Below are 21,372 nucleotides of genomic sequence, written 5' to 3'. Positions count from 1 at the left end.
ATATCAGAACTCTCGATGGAAAAATATTAAAATTTTAAAAATATATGACTAATATTAAATTTTAATAAAATTATAACCAAACCGTCTATTGACAAAACATTCATAACAAAAATTGTATTTGTTTCAAATAACAAAAATAATGTCGACAATTGAAATTTGGTGTACATCTTATGAACGGAATGTGTGCTCTCCCCGCATGATTTGACAACTAAATACGTCTGCTTCCCACCATTGCATTGCACACGCCTCGGGCGCCACCACAAATCTTGTGCCTTCCCAAGAGACAGCCATCTTCTACCCCCAACCTCCGACAAACAGCGTTTCAATTCTATTTTATGTTTTATTATATTAATTGGATGTTTTTATCTCTATAATAATAATAATATTATGTTTTAACATTTATTTGTTATATTTTGTATTTTGAAAATAATGCTCTTTTTTGCTATTATTATGTTTTACTTGTACAGTCTCCACAGGAGATCTTGAACTAGTTTCTTTTTCTAAAGTTTTTTTATATTGCTATCTTTATGTTTATATTTTCCGGTAGAAATTTACCTAACTTCCGGCGATTTTTTTTTAAATATGAAAGTACGAGTAAAAATTATTATTTCCAACACAAAAATGGAAAAGTTATATAATCAATAATATATATATATATATGTATGTATGTATGTATAATAAGCAACAAATTTTATAAACTCTCTTTGCACATGCATGCATGAACTCACACACCAAAGTAACCTTTTTCGTCTCTCTTTCTATCTCTAAAAGCTTCACTAATCTTGCCAACCCCTTTCACGCGAGTTACGTGCATTTCTTCATGTTTTAAACCCCTATATATAAAACCATACAAGCCAACGAATTTCCTTAGCTTTTGCAAGATACCCTTTCTGCATGGATCACGAACCACAGAGCGACTGCGCGCTTGAGAGGCGACGGAGATGCTCGGAAAAGATACGAGGCACCACAAGCCAAGTCGAGGCCACAGATGCCGTGGAAGCGGCGGCGCAGCATGGGGCCCCATGCGGCGCTTGCAAATTCTTGAGGAGGAAGTGCGTTGGTGGTTGTGTTTTTGCTCCACATTTCGGGTCGGACCAGGGTGCGGCTCGGTTCGCTGCCGTGCACAAGGTGTTTGGGGCTAGCAATGTGTCGAAGCTTTTGTTGCATATTCCGGCTAACCGGCGACACGATGCGGTGGTTACGATATCTTATGAGGCTCAAGCCCGTCTCTCGGACCCCGTTTACGGTTGTGTGTCGACTATTATGGCTCTGCAGCAACAGGTTTAAACAAAATATTTGATTATTTTCTGGAATTCTATATCAGCAAAACTATACAGAATATATGATGAGCTAACGCACCAGTTGTTTGGTATTTTTATATATATAGTCTTTCAGATTATTATTAATCCAATTAATTTAAAATTTTCAAATTCAACCTTATAATCAGTACTAATTTCTTACTCCAAATACAAAATGAATGTATAGAATTAAATGTGTATGTGAGTTTACCGAGACAAAAAATGAAGAAGATGCAAAAAATACATCAACATATACATTTGGACTTTGTCTACCATTTCTTGTCTTAAAAAAACGAAAACTAAGTGTTTGTTTTAAAGAAATTAAATTGCTGTTGTAAATGTAGAATTATGCACGAAAAAATGAGAAAAAATTATTCTGAATTATTAAATTAGTATATTTTGAGTAAAGATATATTATGCTAATAAAATATCTCTGAAGAACTACGGAGACAAAACATTGCCTTGATATCTTGGCTGATCATCTTATGCTGAATCATGGGTTTCGATTATCTGATGAATTTCATATCTTTCCGTACATATAATGAATTACTCTAGCTTGAGTTTTTTTTGTTTTTTGTTTTTTGTGTCACGTTAATAAATGTATCTACTCATGCAGGTATCATCTCTTCAATCAGAGCTGTCAATGGTGCAGACTCAGTTGATTAACAGCAAGCTCGCATCGTCGAATGCATTCCAGAACTCCGCAGCACCGCAGCACCACGTCCCCATCGCGATGCTGCAGCAGCCAGCTTATTCCAACACCTCTTCAGCTTCAAACAATCTCATTAACTTCGGCAACACTTTCGTCGGCCCCAACTTCGGTGAGACCACTGCCACCTCCACTTGTTTCGAGCCCGGTTTTCATCATCTGTATAATCGCGCTAACCGGCATGGACGAGAGGAAGATGATGAAGATGAGGAAACCCGTGATCAAGTTTCTTTCAGCAACCATATTTTTCAGTGAGACATGAAATATTATGAATAATGATATTGTTTGTGAGAATGGTGGTCACAATTTTCTTGGCGGAGATGAATGTTAATTGAGCTTCCGTTCTGTATATTTTTCTCTGAAAATGGTATGAAGAATCATCAATGACTCAATCCATTTGAACGACTCTATTATTAGTTTGAAATGATCCCCTTCAACAAATTTTTTTTATTTACTATCTTTTTTACTCTATATATAAACATGGTAGGTATCACACAATATTTATTAGGAAAAATTACAAATTTGGTTTCGTATAATTATTTATTTTAATTTTTTATATTATTAAATTTGAGTCTTAATTAGGAGGAAGATTTATATATATATTGATACCTTTGTAAAAATTAATATATTAATATTTGGCTTAAATTAATTTCATATTATTTTGAATAGTAGTTTGACTCAAATATAAATCCAAATTTTTTATTTAGGAGGATATTAATTAATCCAATTATGTGTATGCAACATGTACTATATAATTGCTAGAAATTTGCCCAAAAAACAATAATATTACATGAATATCATTAATAAATTTTAAAAAATGTGCAGATATTAAATAAGAAGTTGCTTTAGAAAATATAGCATTACTAAAAAATTTGACTGAGTAATAATGTATTAATATACTAGTTTTTTGACATTTTTTTTTGTTAAGTTATGATATATTTGAGTGTATTATGTGTGTGTCCATATATATATATATATATTAAATTCTTGATTATGAATGTTTTTCAATTAAGAATTTATATTTTGTATGTAGTTCAACAAACCTACCATATCTACAAGTAATAAAAAAGTATCATAATAAAAAAAATTGCACATAAAATTTAAATTTATTATTATTTTTTTTAGAAAAAATTGATAGAGAATTACTGGTATTTTGTTGGTAAATATGAAAAATCCAACGACATGGTAAACCGTAGTAGAGCACGTGTGTAATATGCTTGACCCAGAAGCTCAATCATTGTAGCTAATCGTCGGAATCGGCGTTTTCTACAGGCGAAATGGACTCCCCGGGCACGAGCCAGGTCGGCTCCGCTCGGTCATCCGTCATTGACTCCATACGCGGCTGCACGCTGGCCGGCGTGCGTATCTCCAAGGATGAGCTTAGGAAGAAGATCACGTTTCCTCAGTACATCCGGCTCCATACGCGACATGGTACTGTTGGTTGGGTCCTTGGATGTCTTGGAGAGCTTAACAAACAGGGTCGGCTGCCAGTTCCTCCAACCGGAATTATACCGCTTGGGACAGGAAATGATTTGTCTAGGAGTTTTAACCGGGTAAGTTTCTGATTACTTTTAAAAAATTTGCTTCTCATTCTGTGTGGTATGTTCATTGAACAATTATTTGAGTGTTCTTTGAAGGGCGGGTCATTCCCTTTTAATTGGAAATCGACCATCAAAAGAACTCTTGACAAGGGTAGCTTCTATGCTATGGTTTGGATGCACAATATTCACATGCATATATACACAGTGTGATTTTAAAAAAATCTGTGGATCTCATGTACGTGTGGCTAAATTTGGGCCTTTGATTCTATCATGGGACAGTGCGCGTTAGTATGTAATCAATCCTTGAGAAGATAGCTAGTGGTACTCCTATTGGTAATTTGGACAGGTGAATAATATTTTAGTTTGTTAAATTTAAATTCTCTTCAGATTTTTGGCAAGGTTATTTCATATACCTTTTAAAGATCAGTCAATGAGGAAAAATGGGTCCAGGTGGCTATATGATTACTAAAGGTCTCTCCTTTCTGTTCTTCAATGCACTTAATATGACGACCTAATTTTTTTAGGGTATGCGTGTAATTTGAAGGATCACAATGAATGTTTGATCGGCTGAAACCGGACCGAGTATTAAATACAGTTGTTATAATTATTATTTTTTAAATCTATCTTGAAGTGAAAATGACTTATACATGTCATACATGCCCCTTTTAGTTTCTTTAATTTATATGGCCACCACTAATCATTATTTAATTTTTGTTTCGAAGAACCCTTTTTCTGCATTAAAAATGTCATGTCTTGATAATCATGATACTATCTTAATTTTTATTCTTTTTAAGCTGCATTGCCATTGGAATGTGATGAATACTTTAATGTGCAGTTGGCATGCTTTAATTTCAATGCCAGCTAAGAAGGATTTGGACATACCTTATTCCTTAAAACCCACAAAAGAACACCCCTTGATCAGGTTTGTGGCGTAAGTTAGTTTAATCATTTTTTATTGGGTTTTTATTTTGATTTGACTTAGTTATTTTGATTTAAACGAAACGATTAGGTTATGAGGGCAATGACTAGAAGGGGCAATAAGGTCAGGTTTTGGAGGATAGATGGTGGGAGACTTTTTTTTAAAGGATATTTATCCTATTTTATCTCAGTTATCATCGATTCATAATAAGTCCATTTATCATTTTATCCAGTTGGAGGGTTATTCCTCTTCTTCTTCTGCACCTTGGGTCTTGCATGTGCGGAGGGATCGGGATTTGAGATGGGGATCCTTCAGGAGTATTAGTCAAATATTTCTATAAGTCTTTTTTTATTATTGGTTTTTCTTTATTTTATCTCTTGTATGTCATTTGGAAGTTCCGATCCCACCAAAAGTTCAAGTCTTCTAGTGGAGCTGGGTAAGCTGTCAACTTGTCAGATGATGCGAAATAGTTGGCTTTCGCGTGCTCTGTGTCCGAATTGGTTCGTGCTGTATCAGAAAGAGGTGGAGAATCAGGATCATCTGCTTATTCATTTTCTTTCTCTGGTTGTCATTAGTTCAGAGCTTTGGAAGAGATGAGTTTGGTTTGGTTTGGGTAGCTCCAAGGTCTTCGCAGAAGCTATTTGCTACAAAGCGATGCGAACTTGGAGGGGTATAATTTTTTTGACATTAATAGTTCATTGTATTTGCTGGTCAGTATGGTTGGAGCGGAATAAACAGATTTTTGACAGTTTAAAATAGTCGGTTGGAGATAAGATTAAGATTCAGACATCTAGCTAGATTGGAAAGCATGTAGAGTTTAAGAACTTCTCGATTTCAGATTTATTGAGGGATTGACGTTATATATGTTGTTGATTTGAGCAGGGTTTTTATCTTTACTCTTTGTTTCTGGTTGGATAACTTGTCCGCTATATGTAATTATTTGCTTCTAATTAATAAATATAATTGGGTTCAAGTGCATGGTCTTCCTCCAGATTGTTTGAACCATCTTATACTGAGTGTTAGTTGTCTCACATCGATTGGATAAAATACCTAGGAGTTGTATAAATGGTCTTGGACAATCCTCTCCCATTGAGCTAGCTTTTGGGGTTGACTTAGGTCCAAGGTCCAATCTTAACATGGTATCAAATCTCAGGTTCCACCGTTACGTGTTAGACTATCCATAGTTGGGTCACCCGTTCTGTCCATAATTGAGTCATTTGTAAACTTCACGCTCCAGATGTTGTTCATTCATGTGCGTGATGGGGTGTGTTGCTTGTCCCACATCGGTTGAAAAAAATACCTAGGAGTTGTATAAATGGTCTTGCACAATCCTCCCCCTTTGAGCTGGCTTTTGGGGTTGAGTTAGGTCCAAGTTCCATTCTTAACACTAAGTAACATCACCTCGGAGATCGGGGTACCAATCCACATGGATTTATTGGCGTATGGGGGCGTAAGCGAGTGAAATTTGCAAGGGTGCTCATTGAAATGAATACCGCTACTCTCCGAGTTTACTCTTTGGATATCGAACTTCCGATTGGAATGCTTAATATCAGCTTTGTCTGTGAGCAAGATTTTCAATTCTGTAAAAATGTAATGGGGCTGGACATGAGAGTACAGACTGCAAAGGGGTCGAAGATGATGCTCAGGTTGCTGGCTATAACCATGGGCACCCAACCATGAACTGCAGTCGTTCCGAGAGTGTTGTATGGAAACAGGGTAAATCTCGTGGAAGGTCTAGGATGGCCACAAGTTCAAGACATGCACCATGGAGATCAGCCACTCGGAAGAATGATCACTTGCCTGAAACTGTCAACAAGGCCCCGTGTGCTCCACCAGAGCCCATAGTAACAGATGTTCATGATATGAAAGAGCATCAGATGCAGTTAACTGTGCAGGATCCAAAACGATTAGATAAGGGTAAGGAAGTTCTTGAGAGTGCTTTCCCTGAGCTAGGTGAATCGGATACGGTCACTAAGAAGGATGAAGAGGGGTTCACTGTGGTTTTGAATAAAAAAAAATATGAAGAGGAAACAGGGGAAAAACAAGAAACTAGAAGGGGGAAAGAAACAAGCAGAAAAATGTGAAACTCTCAGTATTTCTTGCGACTTAGAGGATGACGACTCGTGCTTTTATGGAACTTTCAGTAATCTGTTGCTTATGGAATTTTCTGTAGTCCAATCAAGCCTGCAGATACCGAGTTATGTCCATTTTCGTTTCATTTAACTAGTCGATGCGAACATCTTTCTACTGTATATTACACGAAGCCACGAACTGCATGAACAATCGAGCTTGAACCATGAGGAATATAAATACATCTTTAAAAATAGTTTCCATATGATTGGTTCATACATATTGAGCAAGCAAAACTTATTTCTCAGTAATGATATAGTTGATTTAAAGAAAATAAATTGTAAACTGGAACTTGGACGGTGCAAGTAAATTGCTGCCATTTCCATTATTATTCTAATTATTGTTATTAGACTCCAGATGTGAAATTCAAGGAAAAAAGTGCCTTATCTCAATAGACAATAATGGATTATTGCATCTGTGATATAACGGAACAAAGCATTCTCCGGATAGTACTAAACATATTTCATTGAACTCTCATGTATCTCATTTTGTATGTTAACACCAGATTGAACATAGACCGAATCATCAATAATAATGTAGAAAGGTGATGTTGCATCGAATAACTGCATGATGCAATGTGGGATCATAATGAATTGTCTCGAAGGTGGCATATCCCCTCGCGAAACGGAATATTCCGGTACCTCCGACCACCGCCACCTCTCTCACCCTTTCGAACTGAGCACTCGTACCTTGTATCTCCAAGGTACTACCTTTGAACTCTTTGTCGCTGAACACAATTGATATCAAAACATGAGTATTTGACCCATCCAATGCGGAGGTTACATACAAACCTTGGGCTCTCGCAATTTCGGTCGATTCTGTGGATGAAAGGTAATTTGAAAATTAGTAGCGACAAATTATAAAATGGTAAAAAAAATATAATATAAAGGAAGTATTTTAAAACTTTTGGTGTAGCAAATCTCACATATGATCTCACTTATATGTTATATGTAACTTTTTAATTATTAAAATTCGAACTTTAAAAGAAATGCTGACACACACACACACACGTATATATTTGAACCTAAACCTTGATCGAATCCATCTGTAATTGGATCATCAGTGCAGAAAATGGCCCCAAACTTTGTGAACCTAAGAAGCCCATCATTAACTGGGCCCATAATCTCGATCACTGTTGCATTAGGCCCACCCGAGTAGTCTTGGAAGTATAGTGTCATCTCTGTCTCTTTAAGTTGGGGGAGTTCAGCCAAGGAATTTCCAAAGAAGAGTTCTAGAAATAAGAATATCGACAACTTGAGGTACTTAAATGCCATTTCGGAAACTCGGAAGGGGGGAAGTGAGGATTTTGAGATGGGATTTTTGTGATTTTGATTTGTATGTGAAGGATTTGTGAGTATTTATAGGTGGAAATTAAATTTGTTGCTTAAGATTCCCATTTTTGTAAGTTGGTGGAGGTGAAGTTGAATAAGCAAGAAATATATGGCATAGGATATATCATACCACATTTAATAAGTACTAATTATTATTCTTTTCTTGTTGGTTTATATACATTTTGTGCAACTGAAAGTTCCAAATCTTGTCCTCAAAGCCACCTAACATCATAGTAGCTGATATTGGCCACATGAAATTTGATGAGTTATTGACTTTGAGCATTTGATTAAATAAATTTTCATAAATAATTATATATAAAACTAAAATATATAATGTTTCACTTGAGTTAATTGGGTACATCAGAAGAAGCGGCCCATGACTTATAGTTAATTTGACACCAAAGTTCCAAGTCTTCTTATTAATTTTTAAATTCGATATTCAATTATAACAAATCATTTTATCAATTTTTTTTTAAAAAAATATAGAAATTGAAACTAAAGAGATGATTCCGCTTGAGTTCAAACATTTTGTCCTCATTCTTTTTATTAATGTTAAAAACTTTATTTTACATATACATGGTTTACGAATTGCAACCGTGTGAGTTTAGTTTCCATTTTGTGAATTGTTTAAAGCCTTGTACACTAGATAAGAAAGTGAAATGGGGAACATTGATCCAATTTGTTTCTTAAATATTTTTATTTTTCATTGTTCTTGATGTTGTCAAATTTCAATTTTCGTCTTTTTGTTCTTGTTTTTGTTTTTTGTTTTTTTAAATTTTAGTATCTTTCATGTGTCACTACATCTACATTCCCGTGGAAAGTATTAATATGTTAGGGACTAAAGAGTATTGAAGATAATATTACCGAATAAATTACTTATAAATTTATAAATAATTGAATATTTATGAATTGTTAGAATATGCGTCTAGCAAATCAATTTGTGGCTTGAGTTTAGATTCCAGAAGATTCTAAACGAAATTACGTCGAGAGCTGATCATCAAAATTCTAGCGACGATGTCGGGACAGTAGCGACACGTGGTTGTGGATGGCGGCCGAGACTTGCTTGTTGAAACAATTCATGGCCGAAAACCAATCAAAATTGTTCTTGAAAATATCATGTATAATTAAGTTATAACCAACTTTTGATAATACACACACACACACACACACACACACTATATATATATATAGACTCTTCTATATATTATAGACTCTTCTAGAAAGTTTAATGAGAATTATGCACTTAGTAGTCACAATTACTAATATTATTGTTTAATTAGTATATTCTAAATTTATATAAAAAAAAATTTGTGAACTCATTATAACCCGGTCGACGATCAGACAATGCTGATATATCAATAGTACAAATCTCGTTCACATAATGAAAATTGAAAATTTCAAAAGACAAATTTTCATATATCAGTTTTTGACAGCTGTCAGTTTTGTGAATTCCTTCACTAAAACAGACAGTTTCACTCTCCTCACTTAATTAGTTGTTAAGTTAACTCTCACATATTCCATTACATGGAAACAACTTATAAAATTCTTTATAAGCAAACTGTTTGATCTCCATCAAACTACAGTTGTCAAATTCAACTCCTTGAATTTGATTGTATCAACGGTAACACACAAACTAATACTTGTATGACCATCAATAGTTGAGAGATATAAATAGTCGTGAGTTCAAAACTTCATGTGATTCAGAACAATTTTGTTCCTATTTGGGTTTACCCTAAGTAGCATCATTCTTTTCATTAATCCTTAATCAATAACGTCAAAACTCAAGTCTAATTGTACACATCAGATCAATGTAAGAGTGTCTAGTAGCATCGCCTAATGATGCTCTATGTATCATTGATAGTGCTTCCAAGAACCTTAAGTTATGGTTAGCGTACATTACAGTTTCTTCAACTCATATATCCCGATCAAATATGCAATCATTGATATATCGAGAGTTACAAATGAATTCAATAATGATGTGATATATCTTTGAGCAATAACATGATATCATATGTGCAACTATGAAAACATTTTTCCCTAAAATACACATCTTGCTCTGACAAGAGATTTCTTGTACTGTTAACTCATCAGATCACATAAGATGTCTTCACCCATAGGCGAGCAGTGAATGTCCGACTACAATGCATTAGCTCGTAGGTATTTCGAAACTACACACAACCTTGCCATCTCATCATCCTCAATGGAGTCGGTAAACAGATCAAAGTGCATGCTGATACGAAGAGTCTCTACATTGTCCCGGGTCTAAGGACTAATGGTGTATAATCAAAACCGTATAATATTCCACTCGAACCACTTGAAAATTTTGATGGAGCCATTCATTACATCATCAAATGATCACTCATATGTATGAACATACATCTCTGTGCTCTTACTAAAGAAACACAACATTTATATCAAAGATGCTAGTTTCAAGCTCAAGCAAACTTTATTCTTATTTTAGGCAGTTGAATAACTAGGAACCCGATTAAATTATATGTTATGCTTCATAATGAGTTTCATGATCTTACGTTGCAAGACAGACCTTATGATATCTATTGTATATTCAAACACTTTATCTATGTAGTTTTCATGTATATACAGATAAATTACATCCACAATTGCATACAACCGTAAAATATTATTAAAATATAGATTGTTTTTACATAAAAGTCAATAAAGTCAAAGTCACAAGTTGGCTCGATAAACACATATTCCAACATATATAACTAGGAAAATTGCAAAAATCTTCTTATAACTTGGTTTCTTTTTATTTTGGTCTTACAAATAATCAAAGTTTAATCTTATTGATCTAATAGTTTGGTTTATTACTACTTTTAGTTCTCGTTCTTGTTGCAATGCTCATGCGATATGGAATATTTGTGACATTACATACCTACGCTTGAAAACTCCCAATACTGACACCAGAGGTTGCTTATGTATATAATTGGAATGTTACCATTCCAACGAAATAAGAAAAAAAGAAGGAAAAAAATATCTAATATGTGCGAAACTAAAAATTAAAACACGTCCACTTAAAAACTATTTTTGCAATTTTACTTTGCTTGAAACAACGGTAGATAAATATTTCTTCTACTTTCAACACTGCATATTGCAAGCTGATTATATAATATAACGTCATCTTTTATGGAGTCTGTGACCATTTCTGTAACGGAACAAACTAGCTAGGCTAGCCTTTGGCATGCACATTCTGTAAATTAATGTTTCCAAAAACAAAACAAAAAAAACCATATATTGCAAAACCCAATTAGTATATATGGTTTTTACTTCTTCGGAAAACCATCAATCACATCGGATTCAATAGATAAAATGACGAAAAGACGAAGGGAGACTACATTTTATATAATATTTTAGGAAAAATTTCCAAAAATTAAAACTAAATTAGCAAACCTGAAATTTTTCAATTTAGAATATTAAAATCGTAAAAAAACAAATATACAATATTACAGTTTTCGAATAAACCGATATTTTTGAATAAAATCAGTTTTATGTTAGATTTTTCAATAATGATGATGATTATAATGATAATAATATCAGTATTAGGGGTGTTAAGAATATTTCTATTAAAAAAAAACAACCTAACTGATTTGATTTGAAAATTAGATTCGGTTTTATTTTATAAAAATTCAGTTAAGTCGATTTACTCATTTTGGTTTAACCAATTTTTTAAATAAAAATGGCCGCAATAAAATAAACCAATTTAAATGATTTTTTTTTAAAAAAAAATAAAATCATACCGAGTTTTAAAAATTAGCGGAATCAAGTTTTAGTAGAAATTTTGTTCACCCTGAATTCATTAATATATTATTATTATTTATATTACTATTATTATTAGTTTATAATTTTTTTATAATTAATGACATACTTTTAGAGATAAACAATGTATCAAACGAGAGAGATTAATGGTAATAGAATGGAAATTAATTTAAAAGAAAATGTACCATATATATTTGTATAATAAGGAACGTTACCCCAAATTAAAAGTATATCATTATAAAAATTATCACCCATAAATTAATATTTTTTTTAATCTGAAGATCGATTTTTTGAAATGATGTGAAAGATTGATCGATGATCATGAACACGTATACATACATATATTTCCTTTATCTTTAATTTGCTTTTCTTTATCCACCTATAAACCCTAGCTTTCGAAGCCGGCTTTGCTGATTAGTTTAACTTCATGGCCCACTTCCATAACGGCTGCTGTCGACGTTTCCTGCTTTGCGCCGCCCCTATTGTTCCAGGTTTTCTCACATGAGAGGCACGCTTTATGCACTGCCGCCACGGCCTTTGGCATTGGGTTGAAAAACTGCCGCAGCGGCGGAGCCGCTGCCGGGGGTGGCGGTGGTGGATTCTCTGTTTTAACTCCTGATCGGAGCTCCAACAGTTGTCTCTTTAGTTGTAGATTCTCATCGCTTAGCCTTTCGCAGTTCTTCTTCAAGAACTCGCGGTCTATCTCAGTTTGCTTCATTTTTGTCCTGCATTAAAAGATCGAAATAATGGAATAAATAATATAATTATTTTTATGCGAATCCAATTTTAAAAAAATGGAGGAAATATTTGTATTGATTGCTAGAAAGGGGAGAAATTTTAACAACCTTGCTCTTCGATTCTGAAACCAAACTTCAACCTGTCTAGGTTCGAGCTTCAATCTTTCTGCAAGTAGCTGTTTCTGAGCCTGCATGCCCACCAAAAATTATTTTTTAATCTAGTATGGTTTTTTTAATTAAAAAAATTGGATTAAATTCTGTGATTTTTATCCAATTCTTAAAAAAATATATAAAAAACGGGATGTGAAATATATTTTTATGCGTGTATATTTACCATTGAAAGAGAAGAGTGCTGTTCAAAACTCTCTTCTAGCAAAGTGATCTGATCTTTTTCGAGCCTCAGCTTCTTTCTGCTACAATTCTTGGAATAATTTCTCTCACAATCATCCGCCTTGCTACCGTTGAAAATCCTTTTCTTTCTTCCTTGTGATTTTTCATCCACTTGCTTGAATTTCGGGCTCGAGATCGAATACTCGTCGGTATCTTGTCTATTTTGGTGAAGTGGGATCGAAAGATCAAGAAAAGGCACCCTCCTATTTGTCTTCAAGCTATCCCTTTTCGGCTCATACGCGGCTAAGCCTAATCCCAAGTCAAGCCCGAGTTTGATGCTGGAAGCTTCGTCCTTTTCATCCATGGATGAAAAGGAGAAAATTGGTTAGGGGATGTCAATGAGATGAGATTAGGAAGATGTAGCTCGAAGATTAATTTATATGGTTTTATTAAGATTTAATTAGTGAAATACATTTTAATTATGTATTTATTATACAGAGTAATTATTAATGTCAAAGAAAAGAGGGCAATAATAATGGCATGCGTTAGGGTTATGACTCATTGGAGGAAACCAAACAAACTTAATTATTCACTTAATGAAATCAATTCATTACTGTTTTCATAGAGATTAATGGTATTTTGACTCATCTTTTGTTAACAAGAATAACACAAGATGGAGTCATGAATGGGGGATTGCTGCTTGGTGTTTATGCATTATTAAGTTATGTTACATGAAATTGGTCAAATTGGTTAATTATTGTGCTTTTAATCAACTTGTAACCCTCAAGCATGACAAGATGGAAAGAGATTCCATTAATTAGATTGATGCATTATGAAATTTTTGTAAGATATGACATCATATATTTTGGTTTAATTCGAAAAAAATTACATATTGATTAACATTAAACTCGAAACTTAAAAAGTTTTACTTCCACTCGTTTTCTACTCTTTTCGTTTTATAAATCTGTCCAGAGTCTATAAAATCATGATAAAATTATATTTTTGATCATGTAGCTTGTGTATTTTTCTATTTATGGTCATGATGTTGGTCAGTTTATGGTATTAGTCCTCTAATTTGCACTTTTGTGGATTTTAGTCATTTTTCATCGAAGTTATGACATGACGAGAGATTTGTCTGATGTCACATAACACTCCAGTGAAAAATGACTAAACTTAGAAAAATGCAAGTTAATTGACCGATATTGATCAACAAGAAAAAAACTGGAAAACATGCAAATAACAACAAATGTAATTTCCCCTATAAAAATTTAATGTATAATTTATGCCCTTTTAATTTATTTTATGTTTTGAATGTAACACTTATGTTATTTTTTCTAATAATAATTTAAATCTTATATTGAATGTACTTTTGTTTCATAATTATTCTTTTATTTTGTAAAGCGGAATAATGTATTGATATCGAGGGAAATAAATATTGAGTGCAAAAAAATCATTTCAAAATATAATTACAATTTTGTATTTATATTAGATTTAATTTTACACCCTTATGTTTGTACATATCTTACATTTTTAGGGGGTTAATGTAAGAAAAATACAAACCAGGAGGACTGTATGTAACATTAGAAGTTATCAGATTTGATTGTAATTAATTTTCACAAATCTCACGAGGAGATGTATATATAATATTTAAATATAATTGAATTTTGTTGTTATTATGACAAATATCAGGAGTAACAGATGTAATTAACCTAAAAATCAATCAATTTACAAAAATTAATTACCCTAAGATATTTAACTTTGATTGATAGCTAGCGGATTTTGGCATATGCGATCCCATAGAAAACAGATCATAATATATCTTTTTATATCAATTTTTAAAATTGAACGATAGAATATAAAATATGATAGAACAAGAAAATTCGAATTAAGTGATTAAAATATAATTTTAAATTATATAAAATTTCAGCAACATACAGAAAAATTATTAATTTTGAGAGGTTTAGATTTAAAGCAAAAACTTGTGTAGAACGGTCTTACGGGTCGTATTTTGTGAGACAGATATCTTATTTGGGTCATTCATGAAAAAATATTACTTTTTATGCTAAGAGTATTACTTTTTATTGTGAATATCGGTAGGGTTGATCCGTCTCACAGATAAAGATTCGTGAGACCGTCTCACAAGAAACCTACTCTAAATTTAATTACCGGCGTTTGTACATATTAATACACTTCTCGTTCTCAAGTTCGGCGCACATGGTATAGTACTCGGGGAACCTATTTTCCACTACTTATTTCTTCCAAGAGTCAGCTCCAAGTTTGAATTTAAATAATATATCGGAAAGATCCTCAATAGTAGTATTTATTACGTGAAACTATTGAATCTCTCGAACAGAGAGTTCTTTGATATATTGAATGTAATCTGGAAATAAACGAATGAATACAAAAGCTATTTGTCTTGTATATTAATAGCTCTAATACTAATAACCGCTTTCTAACTAATTGCTAATTGCTTACTAACTTACTTACTGGTAACTGGTATATTTGATACACCCCCCTCAAGATGTGCCATAAATGTTAGTGATGGACATCTTGGAGAGTAAAGTGGATAATGTGGGAGACGACAATGGCTTTGTGAACATGTCCGCGAGTTGAGAATTCGATCTAACTGGCAGTAACTTGATAGATCCATCTAGGATTCTTCCTCGAATAAAATGACAATCGATTTCTATATGCTTTGTTCGTTCGTGAAACACTGGATTAGTGGCAATGTGTATTGCCGATTGACTGTCACGGAACAAGGTTGCTGGTGACGGTGGCGAAATGTGGAAATCACGAAGCAATTGAATAAGCCACGAGATTTCACTGGTGGTGCTAGCCAATGCTCTGTATTCAGCTTCGGTAGAAGACCTGGAAACGATGGCTTGCTTCTTTGCCTTCCAGGAGATTAAAGCATCACCAAGAAAGATACAAAATCCTGTGACTGACTTCCTCGTGTCAGGACAGGCGGCCCAATCAGCGTCAGAGAAGGCTCTCAGCTGAGTGGAAGATGAAGTTGGGAAGAAAATGCCTTGACCAGGGGCTGATTTTAGGTAGCGCAAAATGTGATGCACAGCATGTAAATGAGTCGTGCGAGGCTTAGCAACATATTGACTAAGCTTGTGAACCGCAAATGTAATGTCTGGCCGTGATAGTGTGAGATAGAGAAGCCGTCCAATGAGCCTACGGTATTGTGAAATATCCTCTAGTAGCTCACCATCAGTATTGTTTAGCCGAAGTCGTGGTTCCATTGGTGTGGAAACTGGCTTACTGGCCAAAAATCATGTGTCCTCTAATAGCTTTAAGGCATAATGTCGTTGTGATAGACAAATGCCGTGCTGTGACCGGGCGATTTCAAGACCAAGAAAGTACTTTAACGAACCCAAATCCTTGAGTTTAAAATGTTCTTGGAGAAGCACCTTTAATGAGTGAATGATACTTGAGGATGGACCTGTAATTATGATGTCATCTACGTATACAAGAAGTGCCACAAAAGAGTGGCCTGTGCCTTTGGTGAACAGAGTGTGATCAGATTGAGATTGTGTGAATCCAGATTGAAGCAGCGCCGTAGAAAACTTATAGTACCACTGCCTAGAAGCTTGACGAAGGCCGTAAATTGATTTGTGAAGCTTACATACAAGTTTTTGGGATGAATCGGTGTGTGAAACTTGTGTATTGTAGCCAAGTGGCAAATCCATGTAGACTTCCTCCAACAAATCACCATTGAGAAATGCGTTGTTCACATCCAATTGGGCAAGTTTTGAACTCTGACTTGCAGCTAGTGCTAACAACACTTTGACGGTTGCTAGCTTTGCCACAGGGGAAAAAGTTTCAAAGAAGTCAATACCTTCCTGTTGTGTATATCCTTTGGCTACAAGGCGAGCCTTGTGTCTGTCAATCAACCCATTAGATGTGTATTTAATCTTAAAAACCCATCGACAACCGATGGAATGTTTGCCATGTGGTAATGGGACAACTGACCATGTGTGATTAGACTCCATAGCTTCTAGTTCATCACGCATGGCTGCTCGCCACTGAGGAAAACCGACAGCTTGATGAAAGAATTGTGGTTCAAATTGTGAAGACACATTGAGGACAAGATTGCGATAAGAATGAGACAAAGATTCATAAGAAAGGCAAGAGCTCAAGGGATATACAGCTTCAGAGGTGAGAGAACTGCTGGACTGCATTAGGTTGCTGGACTGCATCAGATTGCAATGATAATCACGAAGATATGATGGAGGCTGTGTGTTTCTGGATGAAGTTCGAAGATGAACTGACACTGGTTGAGTAGTAGCTTGATCCATGGGCGAAGAATGATTGATGGACTCAAGTAAGTGTGGATCCTCGACCATGGAAGGAACCAAGGTGTCGAGATTTGATGTATCATGAGACAATGGCAGAACCACATCATCAAATGGATCAATGTTGATATTTGTGTTAGTGGACAGAAAAGGGAATGTGGTTTCATGAAATATAACATCCCGGGAAATAAAAATTTCATGACTTTTGATATCAAGTAACTTGTACCCTTTAATACCAACAGGATAACCTAAGAAAACACAAGCCCGAGCACGAGGTGATAGCTTGTCCCGATGAGCAGCTAGAGTAGAAGCAAAAGCTAAACAACCAAAATTTCTAAAAGATGAGTAGTCAAACGACTTCTGATATAGTAGTTCATAGGGAGACTTGTTTTGATTTGTGGGAGATGGTACCCGATTGATTAAGTAAGTTGCTGTCATGATACATTCGCCCCATAGATTAACCCCCACATGGGACTGAAATAATAGAGCTCGAGCAACATTTAATAGATGTTGATGCTTCCTTTCGACTACGGAATTTTGTTGAGGTGTTTGTACACACGAAAACTGATGTATGATGTCTCTTTCAAGAAATAATTCGGTAAACTTAAGCTCTTTTGCATTATCAGTGCGAAATGCTTTAATTTTCTTGAGAAATTGAGTTTCAACCATAATGCAAAACTTTGAGACAACCTTGAGTGCATCTGACTTGTATTGAAGGAGAAATATCCATGTAAACCGTGTGCAGTCATCCACCAAGGTTAAGAAATATCTTTGATTATGTAGGGTTGGAACATTATATGGACCCCAAATATCACAATGCACAAGATCAAAGGAAGAAGCAGCCATATTATGGTGTGATATAAACACAAGTCTCTTTTGTTTTGCTAATGGACAAATGTAGCAAGATTTACATCTATCTAAATTTTGCATATTACACTGTAATTGATCTTTTAGTGTATTCATGACACTAACCGAAGGATGCCCAAGCCGGCTATGCCACGTTTCAGCTGATATTTGATTGACAGAATAATGTTGATGGATTGAATTTGTATCAAGCACATAGAGCCCTTCTAGTTTCCTACACTTGCCAATCGTCTTCGTCGTTAATGCTTCCTGAATGATGAATGAATCATGATAAAAGGTGATCATTGATTTGGCAGTAGCAAGGAGTGCACTGACAGATAAAAGATTGAACTTGAAATCTGGTACAAACATAACGTCCTTAAGAATGAGACTTTCACCAAGTTCAATATCACCACAAAACTTAACCTCAATGGTTGTGTGATTGGGTAGGGTAATTATGGAACCACCAGCTGGTTTGAGTGAATTAAACCAGTACGCATGGGAACATATGTGTCGGGATGCTCCGGAATCAATAATCCAATATGATGAAGAGACTAAATCATTAGGAGCATATGTAGATAAACATATACCTGTGGTGGGAGCATTGCTTGGCTCATTGGGGTGACTGTGCTTCTGATCAACCGAAGAAAGATGTTGGTCAAACATTAGCTTTAACTGATTTAATTGCTTTGTGTTGAAACTCTGAAACAAATTCTGATTTGGACCATCATCTGTACTAGCAGAGGAATTGTGTGAATCAGACACTTGATTTGCATTGAACACATTTGGCCGATTAATGGTGTTTCCTCTGAACTTGAATCCTGGTGGGTACCCATGGATTTTATAACATGTGTCTATTGTATGTCCATTGATGTTGCACTTAGTACAGAATGGCCTTTCTCGAACGAACCTCGAGGGCCCTCGTTCATGAGACTGTCGTTGTGGCCGATCAGTTTTGAGAGCAAATGCCATGTCCCCTGCATGATTATGGACTGAAGGATGTGAGCCAATTGCTCTCTGACGTTCTTCTTGAACAACCAGCGAGAACACACGATTGATGGGAGGAAATGGATCAAGTATTAAAATTTGACTGCGAATTTGAGCAAAAGATTCATTAAGACCCATGAGAAAAGTCATGATGTAATCCATCTGGGAGTATGCATCCATTTTCCTAACTCCTTCACAAGTGCATCTTCCACAACTACAAAGTGGACGAAAGTTATTCAATTCTTCCCAAATCGCTTTAAGTTTCGTGAAATAGACACTCACGGATTGTTGTTCTTGACGCAGATTGATTAAATCACGCCTTAATTGAAAAATTCTTGGTCCATTACTTTGCTGAAATCTTTCTTTGAGATATTCCCAAATGTGTGCAGCAGACTCCGAGAAAAGAATACTTGCCGAAATATCTTTAGATACCGAATTCAGAATCCAAGATATTACAATATTATTGTTTCTAGTCCAGAAATTGAGAAGATTTGAATCTACCTCAGGAGGCTTGACGATCGTTCCATCAACGAAACCGAACTTGTTCTTGACTGAAAGCGCAATCTTCATTGCTCTACTCCAGGACGGGTAATTGTCTCCGGTAAGCGATTGTGATACCAGTGTGAGCCCTGGATTATCCAAGTGATGCAGGAAGTAGGGACTCAGGGGATCATCAATGGTGGATGGAGCATGCGTGCGAGGAACTTCAGATGTGTTTCCGGGAGCCATCGAATCGTTAGCTCAAGAATTTGGGACGATATGAAAGAAATTGAAGGATTTATGCGGAAGCTCTGATACCATATTACGTGAAGCTATTGAATCTCTCGAACCGAGAGTTCTTTGATATATTGAATGTAATTGAAAATAAACGAATGAATACAAAAGCTATTTGTCTTGTATATTAATAGCTCTAATACTAATAACCGCTTTCTAACTAATTGCTAATTGCTTACTAACTTACTTACTGCTAACTGGTATATTTGATAGTATTACAAGCCTATAAGTTTTATAGTAAAAAATTGATGTAAATTAATCAACTATAATTATTGATGTTTTCAATAAGCTAACTTAAATCGCAAATTGAATATTTTTTTAACAACATTTTATCCGATTTTTTTTTTTAAATATTTTATACGTAAATCAATGAACCAAGTCTATTCATTGATTTTTTCAACTGAGAAATTTTAGATCGCAATCTGAATATATTTTAACAAAAAAATATTTATTTATTTTTCGCCCTTTTATAAGTAAGTCTTTTGTGAGACTGTCTCACATAGTCTTTATTCGTGAGACGGGTCCGTGAACCATGTACATATTTATAATAAAAAATAATATTTTTGACAAAAAAATTAATACTTTTAACGAGTGATTCAAATAAAAATTGTCTCGCAAATTTTTGTGTTTATTATTATTACTATTATTATTATTATTATTATTATTATTATTGCTTGCTTGTTAGATGATTAACATTTTGTGGATACTGCTGACTTATTGTCATCATGTTTGGAATTATGAAAAAAACTATTATACCAACCTCAAAATTTAGACTATTTTAATTAAAAATCAAAATAAACCAAGATTCATTATACATGTACAAATTATATATTTATGTGTGTATAATTAAATAAACTTGTACACTTCAAATCTTCGACCAAATTATATTGCCATCTCTTCTCTATTCTATGTTAAGGGCGAGGAGCCAAGCTGACCAAATTGGTACTTATAAAATTACCCATATTCTTTTTTATATTTTATAAAATCATCGTATTATCTCTACTACACGAACTAAATATATAGATTGACAAAAACGAAAAAAAAATTGGAAAAAAAAGCATGTACACGTCCAAATGTTATAAACGAATCGAGCTCGAAAAATATTTGATTTATATTAAGATTTATCAAATTCGAGTAGAACTCGATCATTTTCTAACATCTTTTAACCAAATTATATTGTTCGATAATCTACAACTTCTGATATTTTATTAATATAATATAAATATATTAATTTCGATTATTTTGAGTATTTATTTTAAAGCAATAGTTCGAAAATATTTTCGCAACCAAACTCGTGCTGGTCCCACTTGCAGAAATTTGAGACAATAATATGAAAATAAAGAATAAACCGGACACCGATATTTACGTGAAAAATCCCTAAAAATTATTAGGGTAAAAACCATGGGTAAGATGAAAAGAATTCCACTATAATATCTTACGATGTACAATCACTTACTGTGTTTCAAAGATAACACATATTTTCTTAATACAGGATAACAAAACACCTCACAAACCAATATTATAGAACTAAGCACTCAAATACTATAAAATGAGAGAAAACTCGAATAAAGAATGATTTGAATTATAAACAAATTGTATCTATTCATCTGAACGCAAGAGCAATTTCATTGTTTGAATATATGATTTGAAATTCAATTATTCCGTCTAAATGTGCAGTCGACTAAATATTTTGCCGAC

At 34.3% G+C, this 21,372-nt stretch overlaps 3 protein-coding genes and 1 long non-coding RNA gene across 4 annotated transcripts; 2 read left to right on the top strand and 2 right to left on the bottom strand.

Annotated features, from left to right (window-relative positions):
• The first annotated feature begins 888 nt into the window (after positions 1-888).
• On the top strand, positions 889-2,430 carry LOC142546225 (LOB domain-containing protein 20-like). The gene is made up of 2 exons (XM_075653826.1): positions 889-1,281; positions 1,915-2,430. The coding sequence occupies exons 1-2, from the start codon at positions 895-897 to the stop codon at positions 2,260-2,262; spliced, it is 735 nt and encodes a 244-aa protein (XP_075509941.1). The 5' UTR covers positions 889-894; the 3' UTR covers positions 2,263-2,430.
• A 1,136-nt stretch (positions 2,431-3,566) lies between these two features.
• On the top strand, positions 3,567-5,331 carry LOC142546226 (uncharacterized). Its single transcript, XR_012820435.1, has 2 exons — positions 3,567-3,699; positions 3,864-5,331. It is a non-coding gene; the product is annotated as an uncharacterized LOC142546226 (long non-coding RNA).
• A 1,791-nt stretch (positions 5,332-7,122) lies between these two features.
• On the bottom strand, positions 7,123-8,005 carry LOC142544090 (dirigent protein 22-like). The gene is made up of 2 exons (XM_075651175.1): positions 7,628-8,005; positions 7,123-7,415 (listed from the first exon to the last, which is right to left on the bottom strand). The coding sequence occupies exons 1-2, from the start codon at positions 7,869-7,871 to the stop codon at positions 7,123-7,125; spliced, it is 537 nt and encodes a 178-aa protein (XP_075507290.1). The 5' UTR covers positions 7,872-8,005.
• Positions 8,006-12,014: 4,009 nt separating this feature from the next.
• LOC142544701 (homeobox-leucine zipper protein HOX18-like) lies at positions 12,015-13,167 on the bottom strand. Its single transcript, XM_075651739.1, has 3 exons — positions 12,774-13,167; positions 12,548-12,627; positions 12,015-12,427 (listed from the first exon to the last, which is right to left on the bottom strand). The coding sequence occupies exons 1-3, from the start codon at positions 13,131-13,133 to the stop codon at positions 12,091-12,093; spliced, it is 777 nt and encodes a 258-aa protein (XP_075507854.1). The 5' UTR covers positions 13,134-13,167; the 3' UTR covers positions 12,015-12,090.
• Positions 13,168-21,372: the final 8,205 nt, after the last annotated feature.

The sequence above is a fragment of the Primulina tabacum genome, chromosome 5 (assembly GCF_025594145.1).
Source record: "Primulina tabacum isolate GXHZ01 chromosome 5, ASM2559414v2, whole genome shotgun sequence".
NCBI lineage: Eukaryota > Viridiplantae > Streptophyta > Magnoliopsida > Lamiales > Gesneriaceae > Primulina > Primulina tabacum.
This window is presented reverse-complemented; position numbering and strand designations above follow the sequence as displayed.

Coding starts and splice junctions, on each gene's coding strand:
- LOC142544090 (XM_075651175.1), bottom strand. CDS start 7,871: ATGGCATTTAAGTACCTCAAGTTGTCGATATTCTTATTTCTAGAACTC. Junction 7,416..7,627: donor TACAGATGGATTCGATCAAG/GTTTAGGTTCAA, acceptor TTTCATCCACAG/AATCGACCGAAATTGCGAGA.
- LOC142546225 (XM_075653826.1), top strand. CDS start 895: ATGGATCACGAACCACAGAGCGACTGCGCGCTTGAGAGGCGACGGAGA. Junction 1,282..1,914: donor TTATGGCTCTGCAGCAACAG/GTTTAAACAAAA, acceptor CTACTCATGCAG/GTATCATCTCTTCAATCAGA.
- LOC142544701 (XM_075651739.1), bottom strand. CDS start 13,133: ATGGATGAAAAGGACGAAGCTTCCAGCATCAAACTCGGGCTTGACTTG. Junction 12,628..12,773: donor AGCACTCTTCTCTTTCAATG/GTAAATATACAC, acceptor GTGGGCATGCAG/GCTCAGAAACAGCTACTTGC. Junction 12,428..12,547: donor TTTCAGAATCGAAGAGCAAG/GTTGTTAAAATT, acceptor CTTTTAATGCAG/GACAAAAATGAAGCAAACTG.